The sequence below is a fragment of the Lynx rufus genome, unplaced genomic scaffold, assembly GCF_022079265.1.
Source record: "Lynx rufus isolate CCGP_SWC_20201006 ecotype Redwood Valley unplaced genomic scaffold, mLynRuf1.p SCAF_5, whole genome shotgun sequence".
NCBI classification, from domain to species: Eukaryota; Metazoa; Chordata; class Mammalia; order Carnivora; family Felidae; genus Lynx; species Lynx rufus.
In genome coordinates this window covers 96,993,542-97,015,189 of record NW_025814867.1, presented here as the reverse complement: position 1 = coordinate 97,015,189, position 21,648 = coordinate 96,993,542, and the positions used below count along the sequence as shown (strand labels likewise).

The following is a 21,648-nucleotide window of genomic DNA, read 5'->3' as shown; positions in this document are numbered from 1 at the left end:
AGCTATTACATTCTTTGCCACTAAGTAAAGAACTTTCAGCTCTTTGACTAAAGAGAAAAATCAGTACAAATACAAATACTACTTTTTCGATACAGTTCTGGTTGTGTTCCAGTGAGTGCTATTGATTTTTAAAGCAATTTTTTCATTCAAAGGCAGTGCCATAATGTGACAGGCTCCAGGAAGCCAAAACACACAATGAGTGCAAAATGAATTGTCCCGGTAAGAGATGGGGATTGCATTTATTTATCCACATGCAAGCATATAACACAAACATCTTTTGTAGTACTTTCTTATTACAATAATATTTTAAAAATTAATTTCAAAATTGAGTTAAACCTTCTCAGTTGGCTTGTTAACACTCTGCTTCCATTGGGAAGTGAAGGAGGTGGTCAGTGGGGAACTGGCATGCATTTTCATTTTCTCTTCTTCAGGACATAGTAATGGTCTTTTACAGATTCTTAGATATGACAGCACTTGTAGTAACTTTAGCAATTCTGGACTTTCATTATCTGGTAGCTAGTCATTTAGTTTATGAAGCCTACCCTAGTTGATGATAACTTTTCAACCCAAGTTACTAATTTTAGAGGTCCTCATTTTCCCCGTCTGCGTAGAATTTCTGCTTCACCCCTCACAATGTGTACAATATATTGAAGTTTGATGCAACAATAATCCATAGTCTGGTTCTGAAAACATCCAGAGTATCTAAAAGTATTTCTGGTAGCCCTTAAAGCAAAATTATGTTAGGTTTACCTTTCATTTCACAAAGGAAAGAAGGAATGGGGGGAGGGAAGGAGTGGAGGAGGGAGGTTAGAGAGAGTAAAGGGGGAAAGGATGAGGGAAAGAGATTTATGCAGTACACTTAGGACCACTGGAGAGAGATGCAAGTTAAAATCAAGCAGTAGAATCCATTCATCCCCAAAGGCTATGGGAGGTATTATGGTATTGTGGGAGGCTCTGAATTCTTTTTTTTTTTTTTAAGTTTATTTATTTATTTATTTATTTATTTATTTATTTAGAGCACTAGCAGGGGAGGGGCAGAGAGAGAGGGAGGGAGAAAGAATCCCAAGCAGGCTCCACACTGTCAGAGCAGAGACCAATACAGGGATTGATCTCATGGCGCTTGGCTCCATTTCCACTGTGGGATCATGATCTGAGCCAAAATCAAGAGTCAGGCATTCAACCGTCTGAGCCACCCAGGTGCCCCAGGAGGATCTGAATTATCTGTTGTGACTTTGGGCAAGTCATGGAGACTCTCCATCCTCAGTTTTTGTGGGAAGGAATGAGGGGCTGAGATCTGATAATTTCTAAGACCTCCTTCAGCTTCCACTATGCTGTATTTTTATAGTCATAAGCCAACTCTATGACCATATATACAAATTTTGTATTTTTGTCCTGACTCATGTGTTTTATCCATTTGCATTGATAAAATTAGCAAGACAACTGCCACATCTTTAGTTTTCTTTGTGCTGTATAGATATAGCCATAAGGGAAAATTAAACAACAAAGATAAATAATAGTCAAGTACCACCCAAACACATCATAACGAGTCATGGCAAGGCACAAGCTGAACATGATTCATAAGTGTAGTGCTTTTATTTAGAAATCTGAATGTTACCTAAACAACAGATATTCACAAGTAGGAAACATTTTTAGGCAGCCATAGTCATTATTGGAGTGACTCTTATAGAGTTACAGTTATGTCTAATTTGGGTTTCTGTATTTTAATCCTGGAGTCAGATAATCAAATCATTTACTCAAATATCAGATCTTGGGATTTGACAACCCAGGATCTGTTTTTGCCTTTTTAAAAAAATTTTTTTTAATGTTTATTTATTTTTGAGAGAAAGAGAGAGACAGAGCACAAGTGGGGGAGGGGCAGAAAGAGAAGGAGACATGGAATCCGAAGCAGGTTCTATGCTCTGAGCTGTCAGCACAGATCCTGACTCAGGGCTTGAGCCTGTGAACTGTGAGATCATGACCTGAGCCGAAGTCAGATGCTTAACTGACTAAGCCACCCAGGCGCCCCTGTTTTTGCCTTTAAAGACAAATGTTGAAAATATAATATTTGTAATAAGCATATTAACTGACTCTGTATTAAAACATTACTGATGATTAGTTGAAATTTTTTCTTTCTTTTTTTTTTTGAATGTTTACTTATTTTTGAGAGAGAGTGAGAGAGATTGATGGACAGAGAAAGGGAAACAGGATGTGAAGCGGGCTCTAAGCCTACAGCAGAAACCTGATGGAGGGCTCAACCTCACAAACCATGAGATCATTACCTGAGCCAAAGTCAGACACTTAACCCATTGAGCCACCCAGGCACTCTGATTAGCTGAATTTTTAAATGAAAACCAGTATAGCTTAGAAGATTGTTCTTTAGATTTCTTAAGGTCTGAGAGACATTGATCATTAAATGGGACCTAGGGTGACTACAATAGAAACACCTAAGGAAAAGGCTGGTATAATGCCTAAGCAGCCTGTTTGAATGAAATTGGAAAATTGCAATAAAGGAAAGCTAAAAAGTAGTCTCAATGAAAAATGACCAACATAACAAGCCTGTTTAATTTTTCCCATCTCCTAAATACAGACCTCATTAATTAATATCAAATACCTAATGTCTGATTTTGTTTTTTGGGTTGTTTTTTTTTTTTTGAAAATTATTAACTTCCTCCAAAATGCAGCAGGAGAAACTATAGGTCAATTTTGGGGGTGGGGAATGCTAACTTAACAATATTAACAAGATTCCAAAAAGTATGGTATTTCTTTGCCTGGAATTTTTAAAAGAGAACAGTCCTTCTTACTCCATCTTTATACTATCCTTCAAAGTCTGTTGGAATTCCTTTCTTCAGGAGGCCCAGAAATGAGAGAGTGTTGTGCACAGGTAAGAAAAATAAGCCATCAGAGCAGTCCTCGACACAACCCCAAGGACTTCTCCCCCAACATATGCCCTGTCCCCAGATGACAGCAAGTCTACTTGGAAATGAAAAGATCTTTCTCATAATGAAGTTGAAAATTTTCAGTGTATCTACTTGTTTTCCTTAAGGTTAAGGGATCAGAAGTCTTAGGTCTCTTTCAAGTCTTGGATTTGGTGATTATCAAATAAGGAAATTTTTCTTAAAATTGGAAATAATTCCTTTTTTTTAGTGTATTTATATGTTTTGAGAGAGAGAGAGAGAGAGAGAGAGAGAGAGAGAGAGAGAGAGAGAGAGAGAGAGAGAGAAAGAGTGGAGAGGGGGAAAGGGAAAAGAGAGAGGGAAAGAGAAAATCCCAAGCAGGCTCTGCACTGTCAGCATGGAACCCAACATGGGGCTTGATTCCATGACTGAAAGATCTTGACCTGAGCTGAAATCAAGAGTCCAGTGTTCAACCAAATGAGCTACCCAGGCGCCCCAGATATGATGTCTTATGCCTGGAGAATTGCCATCCCCTCTGTAACTTGCCTACTTGATGCAAGATTTACTACACATCTGGGATGGGGGTGACTTAGTTCTTGTTCATTCAGTGTGGTACATTTTTGCTACAACATTTGTGGAATCAAATGACCAAAGATAAAGGCCAAAGATAAAGTTATTTCCTTTTGAAACCAATAGGCTGCTATTCTTTGGGTATAAAATAGAGGAGATTGTTCTGTTCTTAAGTAGAGGCAATAGCAGAGAAGTTCCTGCCTTTTGAAATATTACTGTTTAGCAGCCTTGATTTTTGCTTCCTACATCATAGAATCATGCCCCTTAAGTTTGGCCAGTTATCATCTTTGCTGATGTAATCATTTCTGGACTTTGGCCTTTGACTTCAAAGCCTTTTTCAAAGAATGATGTTTTTTTTCCATTTTATAAGCAAAAAACTAAAAAAGTCACAGGTTTTTCTCTCTCCCTTTCTTGGGATATTGAAAAAAAAAAGGGGGGAGGGCTGTGCATTAAGATTGGATAAGCATGAATGTATCATTTATTAGATACACAGGCAAGCAAGGTAGTGGCAGGGAGTTAGGTTTTGTTTCCTCTCATTTAATGCTCTTTACAAATCTATGAGGTAGATATTATTATTATTTCCACTGATGGAGAAATAGAAAAACAAGGAAGATGCATATTGAATGCCTTTATCTGAAACTCCTTAATACAATGCTTGACACATAGTAAACATTAAGCCAGTATTAGTTCCCATTCAGTCACTAATACTATAGCCAACACTTAATGAGCACTTACTGAAATATACCATTCAGTATTAAATATCTTAAATAATTAACATACTTAAATCTTATAACCACTCCATAAGGTGAGTAACAATACTGCCATCAATTACAGATAAGGAAAATGAAGCAGTAGGAGGTTAAGTAACTCACTCAAAGTCATGGTAAGTGTCAGAGATAGAATTTAAATGCAAATAGTCTGACTCTAGAACCAGCTTTCTTATTCATTACTCTATGCCATCTAAAAATAGTTATGCTTTTAGTAAATATCTATTTTTTACATTTGTTTTTTTTTTATCTGAGTAATTTGTTATAAACTTAAAAGATAGACATAAAATTCAAATCAGCCAAAAGAAAAAAAAAAAAAGGAGGGTGATGGCATAATGCTTTCCATGGCTCTGAGCCAGAATAATGTTTTGGTTCCTTTTTATTAGCCAACATTTTGAAATTCAGAACATCATTACAAGTTCACCATTCATCATTACAAGTTTTTCTGCTTGAGGTTTAAAATTAAGGTTTTATCTACATGTCACAAAGCATTTTTGGGATTTTCCATTTTTCCATACTTTCTTTCCCTTAAAAATATCAAATGCTCATCTTGTGATAAGCATGATACTAGGAGTTGGGGTTGATATAAATGAATTGAGGGGAGCCTGGGTGGCTCAGTCGGTTGAGCGTCCGACTTCGGCTCAGGTCATGATCTCATGGTCTGTGGGTTTGAGCCCCGTGTCGGGCTCTGTGCTGACAGATTAGAGCCTGGAGCCTGCTTCCGATCCTGTGTCTCCATCTCTCTCTGCCCCTCCCCTACTCTCACTTTGTCTCACTCTCTCAAAAATAAATAAGTGTAAAAAAAATTAAAAAAAAAAGTGAATTGATTCATGAAAGCAATAAATTCGTATGAATATGAATATAAATATGAATATACATATAAATATTTGCCAGGCACTTTTCTAGGCATTTGGGACTTATTAGTGAACAAAATAAATTTAAAATCATCTCTGCCTGAGGATCATGATGGAGGAACTGGTCTAAAGGATAATGGATGACTTTCTTGAGAAATTAGCCTGGATGCTAAAACCTACAAGCAGTGGCATACTAAGAATGGTGTGGGTGGGTGGGTGTGCACTTCCCTGATGGTGGGGAAATGCTTTATTACTTATATTATCTATAATTGTCAGAGCATGGTTTTAATAAAAGGTAGACCAACTAAAAAAAAAAAGTCTCTTCCTTAGAGAAGTTTGAAATCTAGCAAATGGATCCTTTTCCTTTGAAAAGTTAGTTCACAGTCAAGAAGACACAAAAGGATACCACAAACTAATGTATAATGCAAGAGATATAATTTCCATATAAACAAAGAGAAGGAACTGACTAATTATGCCTAGGATAGCTTTGGAGGTATGGAAACAATATTTGAGCTGCGTCATGAGAGACAATTAAGCAGCAAACCCAAATGATTCAAACCCTGAAGATTTGCTACACACATTGACTGAGGTAATTGAGTGGCCTCCCTTCCAACTCCAGTCCTTAATTTTTGGTTAAAGGAATAACTTTGGTCCCATTCTCTAAAATCTGAGCCTGAGATGGGACTCTTATGTGAATACTTTATTGGTGGAAATCTGTAAGGGGTGAGAAAGAGGACAGACCAGGGGAAAAAGACAGTCCAAGATGTGGGTACTGGAAAAGTGAAGTCTCAACCTGATCCCACAGAGAACTTTGAAGTACAAACTGCACCACCAATAGACGGTTTTGCCCAAAAACAAGGGCCCTGGAGTCTTGTGGGGCAGACAACACATCACTTTTCAGACACTTCTGGTTGAGGTAATTCACAATTCACATCCCCATTCCAGGAGCAGAAGTGGGCCATTGGCAGCCAACACCTCCGGTGGCTGGAAGATGGCAATGGGGACCTGAGAGGGTGCCAACAGCATCTGAGACAAAGAACATAGGACATCTCATCCGCAAGGCATAAGTAGGGATGTAGAGATGTAGTGAAAACTTGACTGACGAGCAAAGGGAGAGCCAATATTGTGAACTAATTTTTTTGCTACCTCTTTTTGCTTTGGTAGGCCATGTATAAAATCTGAAATAGATACTACTTTTTTTTACTTCATTCACTAAAAAAATCTTGAAATATGAATACAGATGATGCCTGACTTAATAATGATTTGGCTTACTATTTTTTGACTTTATAATGGTGTGAAGGCGATATGCATTCAGTAGAAACTGTAATTTGAAGTTTGATCTCTCCTTAGGCTAGCAGTATGTGGTACAATCCTCTCATGATGCTGGGCAGTGGCAGAGAGCTGAAGTTCCCAGTCAGCCAGACGATCACAAAGGTGAACAACCGATACACCTGAGACAATTCTGCACCCATACAGTCATCTGTATTCATACAAGCATTCTGTTTGTCACTTTCAGGACAGCATCCAATAAATTACATGAGATATCCAACACTTTTATTATAAAATAGACTTTGCGTGAGATGACTTTTGCCCAACTACAGGCTAGTGTAAGTATTCTGAGCACGTTTTAGATAGGCAAGGCTAATTTAGGATGTTCAGTAGGTTAGATGTATTACATGCATTTTTGACTTATGATTTTTTTTTTAATTTTTTAAACGTTTATTTATTATTGAGAGACAGAGAGACACAGAGCATGAGCAGGGGAGGGGCCGAGAGATGGAGAGACACAGAATCTGAAGCAGGCTCCAGGCTCTGAGCTGTCAGCGCAGAGCCTGACGCGGGGCTCAAACCCACAAACCACGAGATCATGACCTGAGCCGAAGTCGGACGCTTAACTGACTGAGCCACCCAGGCGCCCCAACTTATGATACTTTCAAATTACAATGGGGTTTCGGGGATATAACCCCATTGTAAGTTGAGGAAGATCTGTAATATAAAATTATCAAAATGGAAAAGGCAGTACTATTATTCAGGGCTCCTGATTTGAAGTTGGTTCTTGAAGATGAATATGACTTTTATTCAGATTAAAGGGAACCTCTTCCATTTTGAAATCAGAGTCCACAAATGTATCTTCTCAGTACAATTAGAGTCTTACTCCAGATATCATGCTCCCTTTTATTTTTCCAGTGAGAGTGTTTTAACATTTTTTAAATGCCTTTTGACCTTACCACTGGTTTTATCTATTGTCAGATTTTTCACATTAATGTTATCTTCCTAGCCTCTAAGACAATGGAATTTATAAAGGCTAGAGACATGCAGCTAAGCCTTTCTCCCAGCTAGGATTCTCCTCACCTGGGCTACTGTGAAGTGAAAAGGGGGCAATGCAGAGTTGAACTCCTATTAGATGGCATTTTGAGCTATTTAAAAAATTCCCCACAAAAAAAGGGGAAAAACTTAATTTCTAGGCTGAACTGTTTCTGATCATCATTATTAGCAACACTCAATATCACAGCATCACTTTTCTATCCCTAATGTGACCTTTCTCCATATTTCTCAGTGTCCGAGGAGCCACGGATTGTTCATGCTGACTCCCAATCTTCCATTCCTCCTGTGGACTAACAGAAAGCTGTGTCTCACTAGATCTCCAGCTTCCACTGCCCATTTGGCACGTAGTTTAGCTGAGGGGAAGAATGAGGTGGTGAATTGCCTTGACGTTATGCTAGAGTAAAACTCCTCCAATTTTGTTGTCATTTTTAACCTTTAAAAGTTGACTTATTCATTATGAGAATGGTAAGAAATGCTAACACTGTTTAATTTTATTCATTTATACCATCTTTTTCCAAAAATGATTTAGGGCAACTATGCAAGACACATAAATTGCAATTTTTAAAATCTTTCTGCATGTTTCTAATGGGGGCAGAAGCTAGAACACTAATTTTTGATGGTTTGGCAGACATTTTCCTCTTTTTAAAATTTTTTAACTTTTTAAATTTACATCCAAGTTAGTTAGCATATAGTGCAACAATGATTTCAGGAGTAGATTCCTTAATGCCCTTAACCCGTTTAGCCCATCCTCTTTACCACAACCCCTCCAGTTTAAGAGTCTCTTAGGTTGTGTCCCCTCCCTATTTTGATATTATTTTTGTTTCCCTTCCCTTACGTTCATCTGTTTTGTCTCTTAAATTCCTCATATGAGTGAAGTCGTATGATTTTTGTCTTTCTCTGACTAATTTCACTCAGCATAATACCCTCTAGTTCCATCCACGTAATTGCAAATGGCAAGATTTCATTCTTTTTGATTTGGCAGACATTTTCTACTGAGATTGTTTAAGAAGTTTTCAAGGCCAGTCAACTTGTATGTTCTTTGGCTTTTGTTTTAATTTTTTCAAAACAAAAATCTCTGGGTCATTTTTCTTTCAGAAAAGAAAGAACGAAGGGAAGAAAAGAAGGAAGGAAGGAAGGAAGGAAGGAAGGAAGGAAGGAAGGAACGAGAGAGACCAAAAAAACACTGACTTTCATTTCAAACGTTAGAGATCCTAGATTCTTTCCCAACTTCTGTAACTGAATTTATTATTATTTATTAACACATCTACTAAATTTAACTAAATTTATTATTATTTATTAACACATCACGTGTATCCTTATTTTCTGATCAGAGTCAGAGACTACAGGAATATTCTAGTGGAGAAGTCCTCTTAATCAATTATCTGAGAAAGAAGTTTTGTTTTTTGTTTTTTGTTTTCCTTTGGGAAATGGTTCTTATCTTCCTGGGATAAGAATATTAAACTTGATGGGTCTTTTTTACCCAAATCTCACAGGTTGCATTTAAGTCTCAATGTACTTCATTCTGCATTTAAAATTTTATGAAGTCCTTTCAGATTTCTTGTTTCAACCTCCAAACAACCTGCAATAAGGTGGAATAGTCATTATTCATGTTTTTATAGAATTTGTATAGATTTTATAGAAAGGAAAAATAACTTCCCTGAGATCATATGACTAATTGGTGGCAAAGTCAAGGCTAGAATACAAATCAGCTTGGTTCTAGGCCTAAACTTTTAAGAAAAGTAAACATGTGTATGTAGTTTCAAATATCATTGGGACCCCACCATCATGCTGCCTTTGAGTTTTCTCTTTGGTTAAATTTTTGCTTGCTACTCTTTAAAATCCTCAAGTGAATAGTGTTAGAAGCAATAGAATTATCCTCTCTTTCGAAGGCTCAAAAAGCAAGAGGTGGGGGGCATAGGTAATATTTGCATCATTCTGCTGACATGAAAATGGTGTATCCTGGCTCAATGCTTTGAAAGAAATTTAAAGTGTAAAACAAGATTTAAAAAGTGGCCAAAAGTGGAGGTCAAAATGTGGATCCCAGTGCCCACCAAAAGCCATGATCCAGGCTCCAGACCATGTAAGTGACAAAGGGATGTGTGTGAGTTAGCTTCAGAATTTTTTTTGTTACTTTCCTTTGAGCCTTTGAGGTGATAACGTTTAATATTTAAGAAAAGTGAAAACAAAAAGGGAAAGCAAACACCCCAGCCTGGAGTGGTTGGTAGAGTAATTGTAGGCATGGCCCCAGGATGATAGCAGCTTCTATTTAATCAATGTTGACAAGGCTGGGGAGAGCTGGGCAGGTCCCAAGAGATAATGTTTTACTCGGAAATCCACTCAACCTAATTTCAGTAATGTAGGGCTGAGGAGGGGCCTGGACTGGAGCCAGTAAACAGGGCCATTAGAGCTCAGGGTAGGCGATAGCAGCTGGGAACACCGCCATCCCTCCAGCAGCACTGCAGCCGAACTGCCCGACTGAGCACGCGAGCAGCCGCTGCTGCATATGCTCCTGGTATCTGCTCCCGACAGAATGTGCAGACGTGCTATTCTCACCCTTTCGAGGAAATGAATGGGATGCATCAAGTCAAGAGCTGCTTCTAGACTCTATTTCAGTAAGGATCAGAGAGCCAATTTGCATACATCTTTCAAGCACCACTGTGAAATCATCCACCTGGGTCCCCTTACTGTTTTAAGGCTACCACCACACTATTTCAAATACATAAAGAAATGACTTCCATCTTTATTGCTGTTGTTTTTTTTTTTTTTTTTAATGTTTATTTATTTTAGGGAGAGAGAGTGGGAGGAGGAGCAGAAAGAGAGAGGGAGACAGAGGGTCTGAAGCGGGCTCTGCACTAAGAGCAAAGAGCCTGATGCAGGGGTCAAACTCATGAGATCATGACCTGAGCTGGAGTCAGATGGTCAACCACCTAAGCCACCCAGGTGCCCCTTTATTGCTGTTTTAATGTGGTCTTGATCTTCCTTAGGAATGATGGTTGTGGGGGCGCCTGGGTGGCGCAGTCGGTTAAGCGTCCGACTTCAGCCAGGTCACGATCTCGCGGTCCGTGAGTTCGAGCCTCGCGTCGGGATCTGGGCTGATGGCTCAGAGCCTGGAGCCTGTTTCCGATTCTGTGTCTCCTTCTCTCTCTGCCCCTCCCCCGTTCATGCTCTGTCTCTCTCTCTGTCCCAAAAATAAATAAACGTTGGGGAAAAAAAAAAAAAAAGGAATGATGGTTGTGGATTGAGAATGTGAAAGTTACCAGGGTTTTCCGTATTTAGAAACTTTTTAAAGATACTCAACTTTACAAATCCAGGAGAAATTATGCCCCTTTGGGCTGAGTGCTTCTTGTCCAGCTACCACTTTTTCCTTTACCACTCCTTCTCCAACAAATAATACACTGCCATATAAATGTGCTAGTGATTAACTGGTGTATAATTTCCAGGAAGGTAGGGATTCTTATCTTACTTGGTGTTTTCATTGCTATAGCACCACTGCTATATTTGAAACATGTAGAACGCACATAGGCTCAGGACCTTTCACTGAATAAATAAATGAATAAATGAGCAGCACACTTTTTCTTCCCTTTTTTAGTGTGTTTAACTCCAGAACATTAAGAATACATGACTTTACTTTCTATGATGCTTTCTTTTTAAGTTAACACAGAAATGATAAAATTCATGGAGACTTCTAATGAACATGGTCATTTCTAAGAGGTCTTTGGGTCTGAAAGAAGTAATGTTTTTGTCAAGGCTAAAATGCTAGTGCCAGAGAATTTTACAGGTCTTTACCAGAAGCTAACATCGCCTGTTCAAAGTGACTATATATAGTTTTTGAGAATTTAAATATCTAATAATTTAATATATATAATTATAAAACACTGCCCAATTTCATTAAAAAAAATACTCCCCCCCCCCTTTAGACCAAACTACTAAAATGCATCATCAGTTTTTGGATTTGGGTGTTTTGGTTTTTTTATTTGTTTGGGAGGATACATTATGCCTCATAATAAAACTGGATTTGTGGGGCTGATTTCCCTTGGTGAAGACTGATTTGTGGGGGAGAAACCATCACTAGGTATTGAATAGTAATGACTGTTAATGAAAATACGTTCACTGGTCATCTGGTACATGCATAACCTATGATTCATTTAAACTTGCCTTTCTTGTAATGTCTTAATAATATTAGGTTTCCATGTTTAATATGAGCAAAATTGCTATTCAGAGCTAAACTGAAAAAGAAAAAGCACTTCCACTCTTTAACTTGCTGACTTTCAACAATCACATCAATGACTTCAGGCTTTCCCCTTTTGCCAGTTCTGGGCCCATTTACTTGCACTCACTTGTTCTGTGTCACTTGGTCTGAAAATCTCATTCAGTCTTTAGCTTCCACCGCCTCTTCGCCTCTTCGTAAGCAATAACTGTCTCAGAGGGAGGTTGATCCTCTAGATGGGGAATGTGATTATTTACCCTAATTGGATCATGATAATTGGAGTGACCAGCTGGCCTCAGCCATTCATTTATCTCTGACACTCACCATGGTGATCAAAGTTTTTGCACAAAATACTAAAGATTACATATTAACTCATCCCTAGCATTTATAATTATGTAATTAGTGCCAGAGAGTGCCAAGACCAGATTTCATATTGTTCAAGACTAATCAAGATTCTTCCCTCCATTCTGAGCTGCTTGTATTAAGACCAGTTTTTGAACTGTGTAGGCTGCAGGCCTAGGCACCTGTGGACCCCCTGCTCTGGTTCCCTCTCTGAGCCCACCCATCCTTCTTGGGCAAAGATAAGGGCAGGGAGAGGAATCTAAATTAGAAGCTGCCTAGATGTCTCTGTCCTAGTTTGAAATTCACTGCTGCCATTTACAAACAGTACAGACTTAGGTAAGTAACTTCATCTCACTAAGTACCTCAGCTTCCCCAACTGTAAAATGGACTGATTAAAGAGCTGTAAGGATTAAATGAAATGACACAAATACATGTAGAATTGTTGTGAGCTTATAGGAGGTGCTCAACTATGTTAGCTATAGCTAAACACTTTATACAAAGGGCCAGGAAAGTTGTCATTTGTGATTCTTTCCAGGGAGTGAGGTTGCTGAATAGAACAGGTAAGAAATTGTAGATATATAAGTATATGGTCAACATCACTTATTAACTACAGTGACTTGTTTAGAATTGGCATTCAAGGGAGAAGGAACAAGTTAGCAATATCCAGAAGTTCTCTCTGGCATTCACGCTCAAATGGACCCATTTATACATAACTTGGATTCTGTTTCCAATAACTTCCCTTTGTCTAAGGTTAAAACTTTTCACAAACTCATACACAGTCTCCCTTCCGAGTGGATCTGGTTAGAGCAGACATGTGCTTCATATTTGATCACCATTTCCTTCACTTGCATGTAGGCTTATTGTTGTTTGCTTGTTTTTGTTTTTGTGTATGCTTTAAAAAATATATCATTATGAGTTCTTGTTCTGCTTTTGTGGTTGTGGAAGATTCTTACTTTATATTGTTTCCTTCCTCCATATTTTTCTCCCCATAATTTCCTGGTGGCCTATAAAAATGTAGCTGAATCCACTGACTTGACACATATTATTTCTACCAGCTAGTCATCCCTACATCTAACACAGAGATGACTCCTTTGTTCAGTATTCAGTAATATCAAGTAAATAAAAAACTAATCTTATCTCGTATAAAATATAATGTATATATAATTATATGTATTCAGTTGAGTTCCAGCTAGTTGACTGACATGTTCCCTTTTGTAGTCAACTAATTGAACTTCATCAGTTTTAATTTTATGTTTTTTATTTTAAATTTTGGATCCAACAGTTTGTTTTTAATCTCAGAAGTTTTTTAGGTCACTAAAAGCCTGTGGACCCTAGCTACCTGTTTCTAGTGCTGAATAAAACTGATTTGATCTTGACCTTCTCTGGTCGAGTTTGACCACCTGATGTAATGGGAAACAGACTAGTAGAAGTTCTAGGTTTTTGTTCTGGCTAGGTCATGAGAAAACCGTATGATTCAGGGAAACAACTGGATTTTTGCTTCTTCATCTATGAAGTGAGGATGTCTATCCATTCTTTCATTCAACAAATGTTTATTGAGGGCCTTCCCTGCACTAGGTTCTGTGCTAGACACAGGGGGTTCAAAGTTGAGCAAAAATGAAGTTGTTGTTACCCTTAAAGAGTTATGTCTAGTGACTGGATGTTCTTTGAGGCCTCTCTCCCTGCCATTCTATGATTATGGATTTCATTGTCTGTTAAAGGTATATTGTGAAAGACTTAAATGAGTCTTAAATGTTTTTTCCACCTCTTCTCAATATCTAGAAAAATGTCTGGCACATTACAGGTGTTCAATAACAACTTATTGAACAAGTAAATGAATAAATAAGTATATTTCAAATATTTTGAAGCATTTAAAGGAAAGAATATGTAGATATTGAAGCTCTCTTAACAGGGAGTGGACAGCAGCACTTCCTGCCAGAATAAAGAGATGGGTGCCATTTTCACTCTTTCTCCCAGGCCCAGGCAAAGGATGACAAGAGAAAGTACAGGCATTTGGGAGAATTTAGCCTGATTCCACTCTGACAGAAGACAGAAAGTGTGGCTGCTTTTCAGAATTACCTGAATCTTTGTTCTTTTGTTTTTCCTTTTGGAATGTTCTTTCCTTTTCTATAAACAGACATTCTGCTTCCACCTTTTCTCTCAAGTTCCCCAGCCTCCCTTAAATCTACCTCATAGCTCCCAAGTTTTTATTTCAGGTAGAAAGGCTTAAAGTCTTGTCTTGTTCCTACACCTGAAACTTCTATATGCTTCAGGCCAGTTTAAATTAATGTTCTGGTTTTTTTTGCAGTCTGAAGAGGGCACTAAATTCATTATTTCCTGGGTGATACGGGTAGTAAACCACCTTGGGGATACCTGTAGTATCCAAAAGTTTGAGTAGAGCTAAGGAACTAAGTAAATTCTCTGAGCAAATTCCAGATTGCTATAAAAAACAAACAAAAAAACAAAAACAAAAAACTCACTGAAATAAACCTGAAAGCTTTCTTCTGGCAGAAAATTAGCTGATTCATTAGTTCACCAGAGTTCTATAATCCACAAGGGACAATGCTGGTACATAGAGTATTACAATGATCAGAATTGAGTTAGTTTTATACAAAAATTTTTCCTGAAAAATATGATTGGTATCCCAGTTCTTTAAGAGTAATAATGGTCGCTTAAGAAGGCTAGGCCCAATAAAATGGCTTTATGAGTAATACTAGGTAGCCTTACTATAATAATTACATTTGGAAAGTGACTGATAGTCAGCTACAAATTCCCAAAATAAATCAAACTTAAAAATTTTGGTCAAAAATTAGTCGTTGTAACATTAAAATGAACCATCATAGCTGCTACCTTATTTACCAGTCCAGCCTCATTTGATTCTAAAACTCAAATTTATTTCCAAGGAGATAAACATTTTCTGCTACTGACAGATTTAAAAGAATATTATTAGATGGTTGTTCCAAAGAAAGAATTCCAAAAATATATTTCCAGCAGTTGTCTTATTTGTATGTAGATGTTGAACTTCATCTGAATATAAATATAGAGTTGACTGATTTGAAAGAAACATACACTTATGTGAACTCTTCTAGCGGTCTCCTAAAAGGCCTCGATTTCTTTAGTCTCAACATCTCTCACTTCTTAGGATGCTTGTAAAGTTGGTCCTTGGCTGGAATCTAGGAACTTGAATTTTGAGAAGGGTCTCACCATTTCCTAAGAGTCTTTATTGTGCCTAAACACTTGTTGCAAACAACGTGGTTTATGCTGGACATCCATTTTCCTTCTGGGAGTCTGGAATTGGTACATGCTAGGCAGAGGGTGCCTACATGACCAGCCCCCAGTAAGAACTCTGGACTTGTGAGCTCAGATGAGCTTCCCTAGTGGCTGACATCTCATACATGTTGCAGTTTATTGCTGGAGGAATTAAGCACATTCTGTATGACTCCATAGGGAAAGGGCTCTTGGAAGTTTGTGCATGGTTTCCTCCAAACTTCACCCCATACAACTTTCCCTTTGATGATTTTGTTTTGTGTCCTTTCACTGTAGCAAATTATAGCCATGAATAGGACTATATACTGAGTCTTGTGAGTCTTTCTAGCAAATTATTGAAACCAGGGATAATCTGGGGGACACCCAACACAAGGAATTTAGGTTAGCAATATGGATGATTTCAGAGCAAAGGAATTCTCTTTCCACTAGCTGGCGTCTTAGTGAACCATCTGTCATGTGAAATCAGTTGACTGAGTTCTATCAGGAAACCAGGCAGAAAAGTTAGAAAATTTGCCTGCTTCCTGAGGAAGAAACTATCCTTTAAAAAGACACAGTCTTCCGTGTTAAACAAAGCACATTGCCTTATGGATAAGTATATTCAGTTGGAATATTCTTGACTGCAAGAAACTAAAAGCTACTATAATGGTTTAGTTTAAAGTTTATTTATCTCACATAACAAGAAAAAGTCTGAGGTAAAGTTGTCTGAGACTGATAGGTCACTCAATGATAGTTTTTTCCCCTTTCTGCTCCACCAGCCTTAGTGTATATATAGTTTTTGTCCTCATGGTCACAAGATAGCTGCTATACTACCAGGTATTGTCTGATGTCTCAGTTATCAGGAATAACAGAAAGTAAAGCAAAGACCTTCTCTGGGGTCCTCCTCAAGGAATTCTGTCTCTATCTAATTGGCCATCACTGTGTTACATGGATACCTCTAGCTTCAAGGGGATCTGGAAACTCAATTATTTTACTTTCCAACCTTTATGACATCACTAATAAGAGGTGAGAGAGTTGGAATGGCTGTTCAACGATCCACAGAAATTATCTGTCACATCAGTTTGACATGGATTGAAAAGAGATACAAGCTTGTTGTCAATTCCTTATTTGAAGAGCCTGTGTATGGATATCTTGATTGCAAGGCTGAGAGATTAAAGACCGTGGTAATTTCTGTTTAGTGGCTCCTTCCCCTAATATCACAGCTTTGTTCCTGAGCTCTTCCATACATGTCACTGAAGAGCCTCCTGGAGGTAAACCCTTCTGAACTTGGAAATTATATTAGTGAGATAACAATGATCTCTTTTTATCTTAAATCTCTTATGAAATGGTATGAAAAAGAGACATGCATTGCACTATCATATGAAGAGATGAGACAAAATACTAACCCCTTTCTCCCCTCCCCGCTCTTGTTTTCTTCCTCAGAAGCTGTAGATGAAACCAAACCTAAGGAAAGTGCCCGGCAGGATGAGGGTAAAGGAGAAGAACGTGAGGCGGACCAAGAACATGCCTGAACTTTAAGAAATGGCTTTCCACGTCCCCACTCTCCCCTCTCCTGAACCCTGTCTCTCCCCATCCCTCTTCTCAACTCCACTCTGAAGTTCCCCTTCCTGTCCTGCTCACGTCCGTGAGTCTGTCCTCTCCTACCCACTAGCCCTCTTTCTCTCTGTGTGGCAAACATTTAAAAAAAAAAAAAAAGCAGGAAAGATCCCAAGTCAAACAGTGTGGCTTAAACATTTTTTGTTTCTTGGTGTTGTTATGGCGAGTTTTTGGTAATGATGATCCAATCATTTCGGGAAATTCTTGCACTGTATCCAAGTTTTTTGATCTGGTGCGTGTGGCCCTGTGGGAGTCCACTTTCCTCTCTATCTCTCTCTGTTCCAAGTGTGTGTGCAATGTTCCGTTCATCTGAGGAGTCCAAAATATCGAGTGAATTCAAAACCATTTTTCTTTTCCTCCTTTTAATGTGATGGAATGAACAAAAAGGAAAAAAATCAAAAACCCAGTTTGTTTTGAAAATAAATAAATAAATAAATAAAATAAAGCAAATGTGCCAATTAGCGTAACTTGCGGCTCTAAGGCTCCTTTTTCAATCTGAATATTAATAAATCATGAGAGTAATCAAACTCCAGTGGCTCTGTGTTTCTTTTCCTCATTAGTTGATTTGACATAGTGCCGTCTCACATTTCATCTCTCTGGCTTCCCAGTCTGACATCAGTGACCCTGATAAGGGAAAGAAGGATGAAGCCTAAGCCTCCAGTCAGGACCAATCACTTTGGTCCTTGATGGGATTGTTCTGTGCTGTATTAGTTTGCTGAGGCATTATAGTGAAGTACCACAGTCTGGGTAGCTTAACCAACATACATTTATTTTCTCACAGTTTTGGAGGCCAGAAGTCCGAAATCAAGGTGTTGGCAGAGTGGGTTCCTTCTGAGGGCTGGGAGGGAAGGATCTGTTTCAGACCTCTCTCCTCAATGTGTAAATGACCATCTTCTCCCTGTGTCTCTTAACATCACCAGTGGATATCTCTATGTCCAAATTCCATCCCCTCCTCTGCCTTTTTAAAACACTTTATTTATTTATTTTGAAAGAGAGAAAGCACAAGTTGGGGAAAGGCAGAGAGAGGGAGAGAGAATCCTAAGCAGTTTCCTTGCTGTCAGCACAGAGCCCAGTGTGGGACTCAAGCTCACAAACTGAGAAATGACCTGAGCCTTGGTCAGACTGAGCCACCAAGGTGCCCCTAAATTTCCCCTTTTGGTAAAGATTCCAATCTTATTGAGTTTGACCCCATAATGACCTTATCTTATCTTTATTAACTCTGTCAAAAGCCTATCTCCAAATAAGGTCACATATGCATTTGGGGAGGAGGGGCACAATTCAACTCATAACAGGCACTAAGACTTGACTTAAATCACCTCAGAATATTTTCATGACTCTGGAGAAGTATCCAATGGAAAGCTATTCTAGGTTTTGCTAAGTTAAATATTATAGAGACATACATAATTCCGAGAAACTGCTGGCTTTTTTTTAATGTTTATTTACTCTTAGAGAAAGAGAGAGACAGACAGACAGACAGAATATGAGTGGGGGAGGGACAGAGCAAGAGAGGGACACAGTATCTGAAACAGGCTCCAGGCTCTGAGCTGTCAGTACAGAGCCTGATGCGGGACTTGAACTCATGAGCCATGAGATCATGACCTGAGCCAAAGTCGGATGCTTAACCTTAACTGACTGAGCCACCAGGCACCCCGTCCCTGGCTTTTGTTTTAATCCATGTATTGATGCAGTACATTCTATCTTTTTCAGTTTTAATAAGTTAATATTTCTATTGGATGTATCCCCACACAAGTCAGCTATCAGATTCTTGATTATTCATAATCATCGTTCCTGCAATGGTGATACTATATTTTAAAACGTTGTACATTAGCACCCATCCTTTTCAAATTTCCTTCTAATTCCATTTTCTAAGTACCCTGTATTAGAAGGTAAACAGCTCCCATGAGAAACAGCAATGTTCTTAAATCCTGAAGTGTCTGATTCTGTTCTTTTTTCCTCTAAATTTCCTAGATCAATCCTGGTGAAATTCCTAATAAGTCATACTTTGCCCTGACCCTGAGTCCCCACCATAGACAAACATGGCCAGTGGACTCCCTTCAGCTTCTGACACTCATCTGCATATAGAATTCCCTACCAAGGAAAAGAAAATTATGTCAAAGCCTTCATGATAATGAAGATCATGGAAATAAGTGATCTGAGGAGGAACAACTTATACCTTAGGAACTCTACTCGGCTCTGTGTGGAGCTGGTGCCTATTTAATGTTTTGAAGAAAGCTGATGTCACGTAGGGATGAGTCCTTACCGAATCAAAGGGTCTTTCCTTGTCACTGATACTGAGTGAAACTTTTAATTGGGAGAAAAAACCACACAGAAAAGGGTCAGGAAGCATCATTAATACAGCCAATTTAAAAGAGTTTTTTACTTCATTCTGAGTTGGTGTGATTTCTACAGAAGACTTTGGAGTAAGTATCCGGGACTTAACCATAATCCGATTAGGGTCTCAACAGGTGTGGGATATGATGTTGATAAAGGTCTTTCATGGGTTGGAGCCATATTGGCAGTATATTGTCTAGGCATTCTTTTACCTTAAAGGTTTTTTTTGGTAGGATAAATGCTTTTACTTATCTCCCAAATCTATACCTCAACATAACATCCTTGTAACTTAGCACAGAGGCAAACCATAGGAAATTCCTAAATACAGAGAAACAAACTGAGGGTTGCCAGAGGAGTGTTAGGTCAGGGGAATGGGCTAAATGGGTGATGGGCACTAAGGAGGGCACTTTTTGGGATAAGCACTGGGTGTTATATTTAAGGGATAAATCACTAAATTCTACTCAAATGATTCTTATACTATATGTTAACTAACTTGGATTTAAATAAAAGTAAAACAAAAATTAAAAAATCACTTCTTTTTCAAATGATAATTCTAAACTTCTTCCACTGAATTCATGGTCACACTGAAAACAATAGCATTGTAAGTCTATATTAATATACACTGTTTAGTGGTCTTCCTGGTCAACGTTGGGATTCTGGTTTTTTTTACATGTGAATATCTGTTTGTTTTTTTAATTTTTTTTTTTTTTTACATTTTATTTATTTTTGATAGAAAGAAACAGAACACAAGTGGGGGAGGGGCAGACAGAGACGGAGACACAGAATCCAAAGCAGTTTCCAGGCTCTGAGCTGTCAGCACAGAGCCCGACATGGGGCTCGAACTCACAAACCAAGAGATCATGACCTGAGCTGAAGTTGGACACTTAACCAACTGAGCCACCCAGGTGCCCCTGTGAATATCTGTTTTTATTTGCTTTGTAAACTCTTGGCTCCTTAATAGAATTTTTAAGGTGGAGAAGGACACATCAGAGAAGCTCATAATAATCCTAAAAGACATACTAAGGATAATTGCAGCCTCACATTGATACAAAACAATGTGATTCTAACTTATACATAACACACACAAAGTCAATGTGATACTAGGAAATATAGACCATTCAAGATATGGAAATAAATAGATTCTAAATTCTGTTCAGAAAGCAACATAATTTGTTGCTTCTAAGATATCTACATCTGGGGGCACCTGGGTGGCTCAGTCAGTTAAGCAGATGACTCTTGATTTCAGCTCAGGCCATGATCTCAAGGTTCATGAGTTTGAGTCCTGTGATGAGCTCCATGCTGAGAGTGTGGAGTGTGCTTGACATTTTCCCCCTCTCCCTCTCTCTTTGCCCTTCCCTGACTCTCTCTCTCAAAAATAAATAGTATATAGGGGCGCCTGGGTGGCGCAGTCGGTTAAGCGTCCGACTTCAGCCAGGTCACGATCTCGCGGTCCGTGAGTTCGAGCCCCGCGTCGGGCTCTGGGCTGATGGCTCAGAGCCTGGAGCCTGTTTCCCATTCTGTGTCTCCCTCTCTCTCTGGCCCTCCCCCGTTCATGCTCTGTCTCTCTCTCTGTCCCAAAAATAAATAAACGTTGAAAAAAAAAAATTAAAAAAAAAAAAAAATAAATAGTATATATATAAAAAAAAAAGAGCAGAAATCTTTAAAACATCTACATCTGGAGTACTTTAATAAAAATTAAAACTAAGTTGGTCTTTCTCTTTCCACCATCTTGGAGCCTGTGGATGCCTTTTGGGAACAGGACCCCTAAAATGACAAATATGTTTGGAAGGCTGTGGTCCAAGGCCACTTTTGTTGGCCATAAGCAGGGTCTCTGGAACCAGAGGGAGTGCACATAGTTCTTCTTAAAATTGAAGGTGTTTATGCTGTAGATGAAACTGAATTCTGTCTAGGTAGGAGATGTGCCTATGTGTACAAAGCAAGGAATAACACAGTGACTCCTGGTGGCAAACTGAACAAAACCAGAGTAATCTGGGGAAAAGTAACTCATGCTCATGGAAACAGTGGCATGGTTCATGCCAAATTCTAAAGCAAGCTTCCTGCTAAAGCCATTGGCCACAGAACCTGTGAGATGCTGTATCCCTCAAGGATTTAAACTTACTGAAAAGTAAATAAGTAAAGGTGTAGATTTGTTCTCTTGTATTTTTGTTTAAAAAAAAAAATTAAAACTACATTGAGGACAAGTAAAAAAGGCCTCAACACCAGCAGGTGAATCTTTCAAATGGTAATAAAATCATATTCTGGGCACTATTCCTGATATTCTATTGATAGCAAAACTATGGCCATGTCTGCATGAAGTAGTCTTTTGGGTCTAAAATGTTCAGTCATGGCATAATACAATTCCTATCATTCTGCTCACACTCTGCTCATCCTTCAATCTTTTCCACCATCATCCATCCAGTGACTCAGTTCAGAAACTTGGAAAGTAGGCTGATTTCTCTTTCCTCATAAAACATTTAATTATAAGCAAACATGCTAATGTG

The 21,648-nt window shown here is 38.5% G+C and overlaps 1 protein-coding gene and 1 pseudogene across 1 annotated transcript in view; both read left to right on the top strand.

Moving 5' to 3' along the window:
- The window catches only part of GAP43 (growth associated protein 43), a 101,463-nt gene extending 84,250 nt beyond the window's left edge, over nt 1-17,213 (top strand). The window contains exon 3 of the mRNA XM_047098549.1: nt 16,643-17,213. Coding sequence (XP_046954505.1) covers nt 16,643-16,731 — 89 coding nt within the window. The 3' untranslated portion in view covers nt 16,732-17,213. The remainder of the gene's footprint in view (nt 1-16,642) is intronic.
- Nucleotides 17,214-20,916: 3,703 nt separating this feature from the next.
- On the top strand, nt 20,917-21,260 carry LOC124527043 (60S ribosomal protein L35a-like; annotated as a pseudogene).
- Nucleotides 21,261-21,648: the final 388 nt, after the last annotated feature.